This window comes from Schistocerca piceifrons, chromosome 1 (genome assembly GCF_021461385.2).
Source record: "Schistocerca piceifrons isolate TAMUIC-IGC-003096 chromosome 1, iqSchPice1.1, whole genome shotgun sequence".
Classification (NCBI taxonomy): Eukaryota; Metazoa; Arthropoda; class Insecta; order Orthoptera; family Acrididae; genus Schistocerca; species Schistocerca piceifrons.
Window position 1 is genome coordinate 819,811,590 of NC_060138.1, and position 12,607 is coordinate 819,824,196.

General features: G+C 39.0%; 1 protein-coding gene across 1 annotated transcript in view; it reads right to left on the reverse strand.

Moving 5' to 3' along the window:
* Positions 1–12,254, reverse strand: part of LOC124714323 (glycolipid transfer protein) — a 69,483-nt gene extending 57,229 nt beyond the window's left edge. The window contains exons 1-2 of the mRNA XM_047243011.1: positions 11,921–12,254; positions 11,746–11,801 (exon numbers count right to left, since the gene is read on the reverse strand). Of these exons, the coding sequence (XP_047098967.1) occupies positions 11,746–11,801; positions 11,921–12,065 (201 nt within the window). The 5' untranslated portion in view covers positions 12,066–12,254. The remainder of the gene's footprint in view (positions 1–11,745; positions 11,802–11,920) is intronic.
* Between the last annotated feature and the right edge of the window lie 353 nt (positions 12,255–12,607).

Below are 12,607 nucleotides of genomic sequence, written 5' to 3' on the forward strand. Positions count from 1 at the left end.
GTGAGGATGTATTAAAAGGAGTGGTTTGGTGGTGGCAGATTATGGAAATGAAGCTAACAATTGTTTGATGAAGAAATAATGACGTTAAAACCTGTGGGAAGCGGCTAAAAATGATCGGTGATGTGAGAAAAACGGAAATGGAAATAAAGCAAAAGTTATTAAAACTGCCGAAAGGGTTGTTTAATAGCTAAAAGGAACTGTTTGTGGACTGGAAACGGTGGATTTTATAGCAGCAAAGCGGGAAAAAAAAAAATTTTTTTGGTTATGGTTTCGAAGTGATTTACGTATTATTACGTATTATTGAGTGTATATCGACGGGATAGAATTGTATACTGGATTACGGTAAAAAAGGGAGAAGGTGAATAGAAAGTGAAACTGCTGGCAAAAACAGGAGGAGGAAATAAGACGACAGAAAAGACTTCGAAATGTAACAGTGACAATAACAATAACGATAACAATAACAAACGTGATTGTTGGCTTCAAATTAATAATATGAATATAATAGAGGGAAACATTCCACGTGGGAAAAATATATCTAAAAAGAAAGATGATGAAACTTACCAAACAAAAGCGCTGGCAGGTCGATAGACACACAAACAAACAAACACAAACATACACACAAAATTCTAGCTTTCGCAACCAATGGTTGCCTCGTCAGGAAAGAGGGAAGGAGAAGGAAAGACAAAAGGATATGGGTTTTAAGGGAGAGGGTAAGGAGTCATTCCAATCCCGGGAGCGGAAAGACTTACCTTAGGGGGAAAAAAGGACAGGTATACACTCGCACACACACACATATCCATCCACACATACACAGACACAAGCAGACATTTGTAAAGGCAAAGAGTTTGGGCAGAGATGTCAGTCGGGGCAGATGTACAGAGGCAAAGATGAAGTTGAAAGACAGGTGAGGTATGAGCGGCGGCAAATTGAAATTAGAAATTAGCGGAGATTGAGGCCTGGCGGATAGCGAGAAGAAAGGATATGCTGAAGGGCAAGTTCCCATCTCCGGAGTTCTGACAGGTTGGTGTTAGTGGGAAGTATCCAGATAACCCGGACAGTGTAACACTGTGCCAAGATGTGCTGGCCGTGCACCAAGGCATGTTTAGCCACAGGGTGATCCTCATTACCAACAAACACTGTCTGCCTGTGTCCATTCATGCGAATGGACAGTTTGTTGCTGGTCATTCCCACATAGAACGCTTCACAGTGTAGGCAGGTCAGTTGGTAAATCACGTGGGTGCTTTCACACGTGGCTCTGCCTTTGATCGTGTACACCTTCCGGGTTACAGGACTGGAATAGGTGGTGGTGGGAGGGTGCATGGGACAGGTTTTACACCGGGGGCGGTTACAGGGGTAGGAGCCAGAGGGTAGGGAAGGTGGTTTGGGGATTTCATAGGGATGAACTAAGAGGTGTGTATATATATATATATATATATATATATATATATATATATATATATATATATATATATATATAAAGAGACATATTATTACAGTGAACTCACACTAGGCAATGTTCTCATTTATTCTACCACTTTTAAACTGTTTATACCAAATAACTGTGGCAAATGCTAGTATGTTCTGCTGAGCAGAACAATGAAAGTATAAACATGTGTCATAATTTTGTATTATAAATTTTAAATGAATGGTGTTGAAAAACCTACGTCTGTTGTTTGTTTCATGTTGTACAAACAAGTCCAGACAGGGTGTTTTGGTGCTGTGCTGATGACATGGCAGTTGGTGTACTGTGCACTATTTAGAGTACACACAAGAACCATAGGGCTACAGCCGACCTGAAGACGACGTTGATACCTATACATTGATCATTAAAATTTCTTGTTAATAAAATGAGATGATGAATTTTGACTCACTGTTGTATCTGATACCAAGCTGGGAACATTAAAATTTTTATTTGCCAGGTATGTGTGTAAAGTCAGTTGTTGGTGTTCAAGAAACAATATGTAATATTGTGATCGCTCAAAAGTAACTGATAATTTAATACAGATCTATATAACATTTTGGGACTTACATTCAAAGGATGATTTATCATCCAACTTTAATGGAGTTTCTTAGAATTCAGATTAAGTCTAGGAAAGCTTTAAATGAATGATAAACACAAAGGTTTTACACATCTAAAGTGATAAGATTATCTCTGAATTCACGTATTAGACTTTTAGCATAATATTAGGAACTTAAACTCAATTAATAATCATTTTCTACCTGACAGGCTGCAACAAGAATTATCACAAAAAGTTTCGAATTCAGTTTGTGTGAATTTTGAGGTAAGTGATCTAAAGTTGAACTATTAACGGCATTTAACTTAACTTCGACAAATAGAACGTAACTGTGAATGCTAAAGGTTTATTGCACTCAGTTTAATCTCTTAAAAGCAAATACCGAAGTGAAATTTGTGTGTGTACACTTGCAATTCTTGGTGTGCATGTTACCACTGACTGTGTTTCAGTTTGAACACTAATCTAATTAATGGAGTTTGTAGCACAAAAGTTAACAGAGATAGTTATTTAAATGCTTCTATATTCTGAAAAAGCTTATCAGAAGAAATTATCAATATAAATGTACTGAAAGAAGAAAAGGCAGCCGGAGATTGACCATCTGTTTGAACATTGATTTACTGGGAGCATTTGTTTCAAAAAATTGCAAACTTTTATCCACAAATGGAATTCAGCATTCTACATCCAAAATATTTTTGGTTCTACTTACTGTTGGTAAAAAGGCTCTGCCTACCCTACTATGAGGATAGGAGGAGAATTAACTGCATGAAGATTAATTTGGATTCATTTTGTTCCTTGCCATACTACAATTTTGCATCTGGGGTATGGCGATACATGGTCACAACATCAACTACAGAAGAAATTAAAAGTCCTTATCCATTAAAGAATTTCATCATATGAAGCCTGTAGTTGACATGAGGAGTGACTCGGAACAGCACGTTGCCCAGCACACGATGGTGGCTGGACAAGTTAATATTTTGTCATCATGAATGTCAACTACCACTTGAAAATGCCTAAAATAGCCTAAATTTGCCAATAGTGGAATATAAATGATAACAGCTGTCAAGGGTGGAAATGACTTGAATTCTAAAAAAGCTAAATTGTGCCTCATTCCAGGTACATAGACTGTTTTACTGCTACTGGAACCTACAGTAAATATTCTGAGGGGAAAAAAAATCATGTCAAGAAGGAGTTGTGCTATATGAACTAAAGTTGGAACATGTGTTTCTGCATCTGAAAGATGATGTATATTCCAATTTCGGGTCAGTCACAGAAGACTTGGGCTAGCAACGCCACAATGAGGATGAAAATCAGGTTTGCTTTAAATACACGCTGTAACAGTCTTGAGCATTAGTTACATTTGAAATGGAATGTGGTGAACTGATCTTAGTCAAGAATGACTAAGGTGACAAAGAAGCCACTACCAACACCTCACTGAGTTTTAATGATGTCATGTGATTAGGTTACGCGAAGCCGGATGTTCCTTTACCAATACTGAATAAAGAAGTAGCAGGAATGTAGCCACTGTACGTGACTTCTGGCAGCAGTGGTCATGACAATGTACTGTCATTAGCACTACTGAGAGGATCTTTGTGTTCAGTGTACAGCTCTGGTGCATCCTACTGAATCTGCAGCAGCAATTTGAGCAGCAGTTGGCACTACAGTAACACCACGTACTGCTACAAACTGGTCACTTCGAGGACAGCTCTGAGCCAGTCTCTCTGTAGTGCACATTCCATTGACCTAAAACCACCACCATTTGCAACTTCAATGGTGTCAAGCAAGAGCTCATTGGAGGACAAGGTAGAGGTCTGTTGTGTTTTCTAATGAAATCTGGTTCTGTCTCAGAGCCAGAGATGACCATGTGTTGGTTAGGAGGAGGCCAGCAGAGGGCCTGCAACCAACCTTGCTTGCATGCTAGACACACTGGACCTGTGGAGTTATGGTCTAGAGTGTGATTATGTATGACACCAGGAGCACTCTTGCGGTTATCCCATGCACCCTGATTGCAAATTTGTAAGTCAGTCTGGTGATTCAACCTGTTGAGATGCCATTCATTAACAACATTTCAAGGTGGTGTTTTCCAACAGGATATTGCCCACCCACATACCACTGTTGTAACCCACCATGCTCTACAGAGTGTCAACATGTTGCCCTGGCCTGCTCGATCACCACATGTCTCCAGTTGAGCTCGTATGTGACATCAACGGACGACAACTCCAGTGTCATCCATAACCAGTATTAACCGTCCCTGTATTGACTGACCAAGTGCAACAGACACAGAACTCCATACCACAAATTAACATCCAGCAGCTGTACAACACAATGCCATGCACATCTGCAAGCTTGCATTCAACATTCTGATGGTTACAATGGGTATTAATTTTCTAGCATTTCACATTTGCAATGGCTGACCTTGTGCGTACATTAAACAGTGGTCTTGCAATGTTAACCTCTTAAATATATTACCTAGACGAACGTATTCCCAAAATTTAATTACTCTAAATTAATTATTCTTTGGTGTTGCAATATTTTTTTCATCAGTGTAGTTGTTACAAGTGGGACCAAACTGTGTTCCATACAGGTAGTGATATAGATAATATCAGACATAATCTCCAAAACTTTCTTATTCATTTAGGAAACTTTTATTCCAAAACTCAAAAATAGTTACAAAAATTTTATCTTTGTCTCACTGAAAATTAATGCTTGATCTGTGAATTATGCTACATTTTCATTTCCTAATTCTCTTCCCCACATCACCAGTTTCCTAATAACTCAGTTTATCACACATTTTCATAATCTGCAAACATTTACTTTCCAGCGATAAGATTGTGGAGGTGACATATAGTATCTGCCCGGAAGTCTTTATCTATAGTCCAGATAAATTTCACATGTTCAGTTTCTGATTCTCTCTCTCATCAAAATGATAAAAATTTTTTCAAAACTATTTCTTTAGAGAGTTATTGCATCTTTCGGCGAGTGTATTCACAGGAACAAAGTATGTCAGCAAATTGAAAAGTGCGTCAAAATCAAAGATATGACAGACCTGAGCAAAAGAATTCTATATAAATTTGTTCACAGGTTTGAAGCCAGTTTAATCTTGGAGCTGAACTGTGTACTCACCCTAACGAAAGTCTCCTGTGCTTCCAGTTAAGGAACTTTTAGAAAAAAAACACTAACCACATGGTACTGACATAATTTGTGGAGATAGGAGCATCTCTAATATATGTGAGGTTTTCCGACTTCATGCCATTTCAGTTGCCTGAGACTGCAGTTCTGTGTGTGTGTGTGTGTGTGTGTGTGTGTGTGTGTGTGTCTCTATTGTTGACAAAGGCCTTAATGGGCGAAACCTATAATTGTGTAATTCTTTTTGTGGTGCCTATCTGCGACTCAGCATCTCCGTTGTATGGTCAGTAGCAACTTTCCTTCTCAGTATATTGTTAGAAAATACATTCTGGTATTCATGGAAATGTGGATACAAACATAAAACCTAAAGACCTTGAACAATTACGACAAATAATTGATTCAATTCCAATTTCCACATTTGAATGCGAAAGAACATTTAGTGCTATGAATGACATTCACACTAAAAAAAGGAACAGTTTGTTGGCAGAACAAATTTTCCTAAGAAGTGTTGATCCACCACTGGGAAAATGTAATCCAGTAATTTATGTGCAGCCTTGGCTCAGGTCAAGAAGAAGATCAACTGGAGAAACAGCATGCTGAAAATGTGACCTGCTTAATGAAGTCCACTATGAGTCCATCTGGAACCTCCTTAAGTGATTTTTGTTCAGTATTGCCTAAACGTTTTTTCCAACTACAGCACTGTGAAAGAGTAACCAGCCACTATATAGTTAAGGCACTGAGCAATCAGCAGGCACATAACAAGATTGAAAATGTTGCTAAGCTTTTGGACAATGTCCTTTTCTGCAACCAACGAAAACGTGTATCGCTGCCAGCAGCATTATCCCTAATGGCTACATCATCCCTATGTTGCAGCCTGATTGGAGTGAGTGGTCTGGTCTTGTTGTGTGGAATGAGTGAGAGAAACAAGATGGTGAAGTAGTGACAGGAAGAGAGGCTGGTGGATAAGAGTGACAGGAAGCAAAGGAACAGGCACGTGACATGGCACACAAAATAGTGGATATGGTTGGGGGTGGAGAGTGGGTGATAGAACTGAGGAAGATGAAGACCACAGTGAGGAAAGTGAGAGTGTACATGATAAACGTGTGAAATTTCATCCAGAGATGCTGGTCTTGGTGAGGAGATCCAGGTGGCAAAATTCATGAAACAGCCATTTAAACTGAGTATTTTGTGCAGCAGTTGGACAGCGAGTTAAGCTCTTGGCCACAATTTGACAGTGGCCATTCATCTTGGCGGACATATTAACACCTGAATCTCATTGTGCCTGAAGTACATGAACAGCTTTCTATTCCAATATCTCCCTCCTTTTGAACACTGGTCATGTGATTAGCATTGATACACACAATAATGATGATTATGAAACAGAACTGATCAAGTTGCTTTACGAGAAGAGCTCTCACCAAGTACTGCAGCATCAAGGGTCATCTTCCAGAAAGAAGAGTACTGTGCAATAGGCTTTAGAACTGTACCTGTTTCTTAGCCACTGTGGAATTTGGAAAAGTTGAAGGTAAATGTTATTTAGTGGATCCACCCCTGCATTTTTCATAGTTCATGTAGGCCTATATGATAACACACCAAAATACTTTTGAGACTTATACGTTATCTAATGCAGATTTTCTGTCATTTTGGGCCTTTTAGGGGTGTTTGGACAGTGTGTGTGTGTGTGTGTGTGTGTGTGTGTGTGTGTGTGTGTGTGTGTGTGTGTGTGTGTGTGTTTTTTGGGGGGGGGGGAGGGGTGGGGGGAATTTGCTATAGCATGAACATAAAAATCACATTATACTGCAGATCATTCTGTTAACACAACATCCCTATCACATTCACATTTGTTTGCCAACTCAGAAGGAAATTATCACCTTCCAACCTAACCTAGACTTCAGGCTACACTACAAATTAGTGTTGCCACACCAACCATTTCTCGGGGTCTACTATCCACATCTACATCTATACTCTGCAAACCACTGTCAAGGGCAAGGCAGAGGGTATGTCACATTGTACCACTTATTAAGGTTTCTTCCTGTTCCAGTCACATAAGGAGCACAGGAAGAATGACTCTTTAAATGTCTCTGTGTGTGCTGTAATTATTCTTATTGTCCTGATGATCCCTATGTGAGTGATAGGTAGGGCGGTTGTAGTATATTCCAAGATTCATCATTTAAAGCTGGTTCTTGAAACTTTGTTAGCAGACTTTCTCAGGATAGTTAACATCTTTCTTCAAGAGTCTGCCTATCTTTTTCTTCAGCATCTCTGTGACACTCTCCCATGGATCTAACAAACCTGTGACCATTCGTGCTGCCATTCTCTGTATATGTTCAATATCCCGTTTTAGTACTATTGGGTATGGGTCCCATACACTTGAGCAACATTCTAGAGTGGGTCACACAAGTGATTTGTAAGCAATCTAATTGAAGTGAAGTGCACAACTTTACATTTCTAAACATTTAATGGAAGTTGCCAATCTTTGCACCCCCTTGAAGATCTTATCAAGATCACGTTGAATATTCATGCAGCTTCTTTCAGCCATTACTTCAGTACTGATAACTGTATCATCTTCAAAAAGGCTGACCACAGGGTCATTAATATACAACATGAACAGTAAGGGTTCCAACACAGTTCCCTGGGGCACAATAAATGACTCTCGATTCAAGATTACATGCTGTGTCCTCCCTACCAAAAAATCCTCAGTCCACTCACAAATTTCACTTGTTACCCCATATGATTGTATTTTTGACATTAAGTGTAGGTATGGTACTGAGTCAAATGCTTTTTGTAAGTCAAGAAATACTGCATCCACCCACTGTCTTGATCCAATGCTTTCAGTATGTCATGCAAGAAAAATGTTAGTTGGGTTTCATATGATCAACGTATCTGGAATCCATGCTGGTTTGCTTGGACAAAGTCATTCTGTTTGAGATACCTCATTATGTATGAGCTCAGAATGTGTTCTAGAATTCTTCAACAAATCAGTGTCAAGGATATTGGACAGTAGTTTTGTGGATCACTTCTACTAGCATTCTTGTACATGGGTGTGGCCTGTGCTTTCTTCCAACTACTGGGCACAGTTTTACTTTCGAGGGACCTATGACAGATTATATTTAGAAGATGGCTAACTCAGCCACAGACTCAGTATAAAATCTGATAAGGATTCCATCAGGCCCTGGGGCTTTGTTCACTGACACTAATACTTCTTTCACGTATCTCTTCAGTGGTAAAAGGATTAAATCAGAGCAATTCTCCTGGATTTTCCTTTGTAAAGGGACATTTGAAAACAGAGTTAAGAATCTTAACTTTTGCTTTGCTGCCCTCAAGTTTAGATCCTGTCACATTTGCCAGGCACTGGATATCAACTTCAGTGCCTCTAACAGCCTTTACATATAACATATAATCAGAATTTCTTTGGGTTTTGTGAAAGATCATTTGACAATATTCTGCTGTGGTAATCACTGAAGGCTTAATGCATTGCTCTCTCGACAGCCAAACGTGTTTCATTCACCATCTCTCTATCCATAGCCATGTGCTTTGTTTTACACCTATTATGCAGTAGTCTCTTTTCTTTAGAAGTTTCTTTACAGTGACTGTATACCACGGATGATATCTCCCTTTATGAACTGTTCCACTGGGTACATATCTATCCAGTATATGGTCAACTATTCTTTCAAATGTGAGCCATAGTTCCTCTACATGCTCCTGTCCTGCGCTGAAAGTTTCAAGTTCCTCATTAAGGTATGAAACTACTGAATTTTTATCTAGGTTACTTAACATATATTTTTCTGCTTGTTTTAGTTGTCGTTTGTACTTTGATAATCATTGTTGCTACAACAGCATCATTGTCAGCAATACCAGTTGCGATATGAACATCCTCAAAGAGGTCAGATCTGTTGCCATTAGATCCAATGTATTTCCACCATGAGAGTGGGGTTCCAAAATATCTGTTCTAAGTAGTTTTCAGAGAAGACATTTAGTAATGTTTCAGAGGATGTCTTATCACGCCCACCACCGACAAAACTAATTTTCCCCAAATGATTGTTGGACCATTTAAGTCTTCACCAATGCTTACAGCATGACTGGTAGACTTATGTACAAGAGAACTGTGGTTTTCTGTAAAGTTTTCAGTTGCATCAGGAGACTAATCTGGTGGGCAATAGAAGATTCCAATTACCATCTTATGCCCACTCTGGTCTTGCCCAGACAATCCTACATATAGCTTCAGTTTCTGTCTTGCTGGATCTGAGTTTCTCATCCACTCCATCAAATACACCAACTCCATTTCCCATTTGCCTATCCTATGATACACACTTCAACTTTTCCCAAAAATCACACCGCTATCAGTTTCAGGTTTCAAACAGCTTTTTGTACATAGTATTATGTGAGCTTCATTGATTTTCGGAAGCACTTCAAATTCTAGCACTTTGTTGCGAATTCTTAGGCAGTTAACTACTAGGATAATAATACTCTCACCTGTCGGGGGAGGGGGGGGGGCATTTCTTTTGAACTTACACTGATATTTCTGGGTTTCCTACAGCTATTGTTATCTGGATAAGATGGAGAGTTGCCTAAACTCAAAAAAAATCCTTGCATGCACCCCACACACAGTCAGCTACTTGGGTAGGAGGCTCTGATATATACTGCAAACATGACCATTTAGGGGGTCCCTACAGTTCTCAACCCTATGGCACAAGTCCAGAAGAAGCAGCTTTGTTTGTTACAGAACCTTTGAAGTCACTGGCTCAGTTCTTGCACTCTACTCAGGACCAGAGTACCAAGATCAGTTCAGGGAAAAATGCTGCAAATTGTGAGCTTCATTGAAACTCTCTGTGTAAGGGTGGTCTTCTCAGCCTTCTCTGCCAGTTGCTGGAATGACCCAAGTGTGACTTCAGAGCCCAGACAACAGGCATCATTCGTTCTAATGTGCACCACAGTCTGTAGTTTGTTGCACCTTGTTCCCTCAATGATTGCCAGTATAGCCTCTTCAACATGTTGAATGAGGCCCCCAGGTGTATACACAGAGTGCACCTGGTGTTCCTCCCTCTCCCTTGCTGCCCTTTCCCAAATGGGTTTCATTAGTTGCAATATGTTTGAACTGCTGACAATTAATAGACTCCCTATCCTTTTGCATTTGCCTCCTCTCAACACATGACAAAACAGGTTTCCCTAAAACAGATAAAGTGAGTCCTTCTAGCTTGGTTTCAGTTTCAGTGGAAGACAGTACCTCAAACATGTTCATTAGCAGGATCAGTATAACACCCTGGAACCATCTACTCTATAGGATGCCTGTATCTACCAATTACACACTACTCACAGCCAAGTACGACAGACAACCTTTCTGCAGAGCAGACAGGATATATACTACAGGAGAGTACCTGAGGTACCTACATGTGCTGGTACCATAGTTTGACTCTTGGGGGCACTTTCAACACACCAATTTGCAGCAGCAGCAGCCGCCAATAGTTTGACAGTAGTCAGTGTGATTTTCAGTTGCTTATGAACATTAATCAATTCACCCAGTGTTTGAGAACAGCATTCACAGTTGGGCTGCATTTTGGCTGGTGTAATTCTATTATAGGACAAATAACTGTAAACTTTAAACTAAGCCAGCTGCTTATCTTTTCATCTGTTGAGCTAAAAATTTACTTCTTTCCTATAAGGATTGAATCAAATACACAAAATGAGATTTCTATTACGGCAACAGAAAAACCTATGGTAAAAATCACTTTTTTCCTAAATTTTTTTGAGGTTAATAATAATTGTTAATAAAATCAAAAATAGAATAATTAACACAGTTAACTATCACACTCTACGCTAAGGACAAAGAACTGGATGCAAATTCCATTCAGCTATGCAGCTTTTATTTATTAGAAAAAGTTTGTTCATGTTAAAACGCTAACGCTATTAGTATATATCATTACGGGACAGAGTTAAGGATACAATTGGCTTTCTCAAAGGGATGGTTCTTGGGAAAAGTATGCAAGTGAGCCTCTGTGAAGTTTGGCTGCGTAAGACAGAACTGATAACAGCTGGAAGTTTTAAGTGAATGCATGATGAGCACTTTAATAAATCACATATTCCATGTGCTACTGGTAGGCAAATGTATGAGCTTAAGTTTCAGAATATTAACACTTCTAATATACCATGAAACAATACTTTCAACATCTTAAGTGCTATGTATTGCGTAATTTGTTATGGTCCTTATTTGTCTCAACTAACAATGTGTAATTCGCGCGCACACACACACACACACACACACACACACACACACAAACTCTTGTTGACCATGTAGACTACTACGACTGTCCGCTGGTCATACACTTCTCACAAATTTCTTACTAATTTTTTTAACTGGTCTATCGTCTAGATACAGCTGTCTGTAACAAACAATTGCCCGAAATTATGCTTTTTCCACTATTTATATTACATTTCTTGGGAAATGCAGTCTCTTACATATTAATACCAGTAACTGTACTGATACGCACGATTACTGCTAAAAATTCGAACCTAGTGGAGCATTTTATCAGTTATAGTTAATATCTCTTACGATAACAAGGAGGTAGAGTCTTACATGAAAACGTAAATTCACAGAATGAACGTCGCCTACCTTGATATTTCCCGACATGTCATATTTAACAGGGGCAAATATACCTCCAAACCTATCTGAAACAATAAACATTGAATATAATTTGAATATTCAAGTCATACATAATTACGAACACAATTTTGCAAGATTGTTTTGCTATATACAACAAAAGTTTCCGAAAACACCTGATTCTTACCAACCAATTCGACAACGCCTTTCGACGCCTCTAAGAAGTTAGAAGTATTAATTTTCCCTTCAATAACATCAGGAAAAGGCACTTGCACTGTTGTAAAAAAGTTCTTTCTTCCATGAGAAGATGCTTTATTCGTCGGACTAGACATTTTGTACACGTGTATCAATTTTATCACAACACTCACTAACTTGGTAAAGCAGAAGAATAAAATGCACAAACAGCAGGCGTTTGGCCTCCAATCGCTATCAGTCCGTTATCTCCTGACCAGCATTTTCTCCGATCAACGCCACAGAAAGCCATCACTTCATCTCGGAGTTAATCAGCTGTTCGCTGTCAAAATAAGACCATAGTTTCCGGCCGAAAGATTACGCGCTATTTTTGAACTACAGCGCGAGTTTTTCCTTGATGACACAGTACAAAAAGAGAATCAACCGCATGTAAAATATCATCTTTATCTCTCAATAAATGCATAATAAAACCAAATAATACTAAGTTGACGTCATCAGACTGACTATTTCAATGAGTTATTATACTGTTGAAAAAGCGACAGAATACTAAAACGATTAAATCATTTTAAGTGAAAAGGACAGGCGTGCAAAGTGCTCATTGTCACTTCGAGAAAATTAATAGAGCGCTCGCACCAGAAGTATAACAAAAGGAAGACAAAAATATTTCTGTTGGATTTTGCAG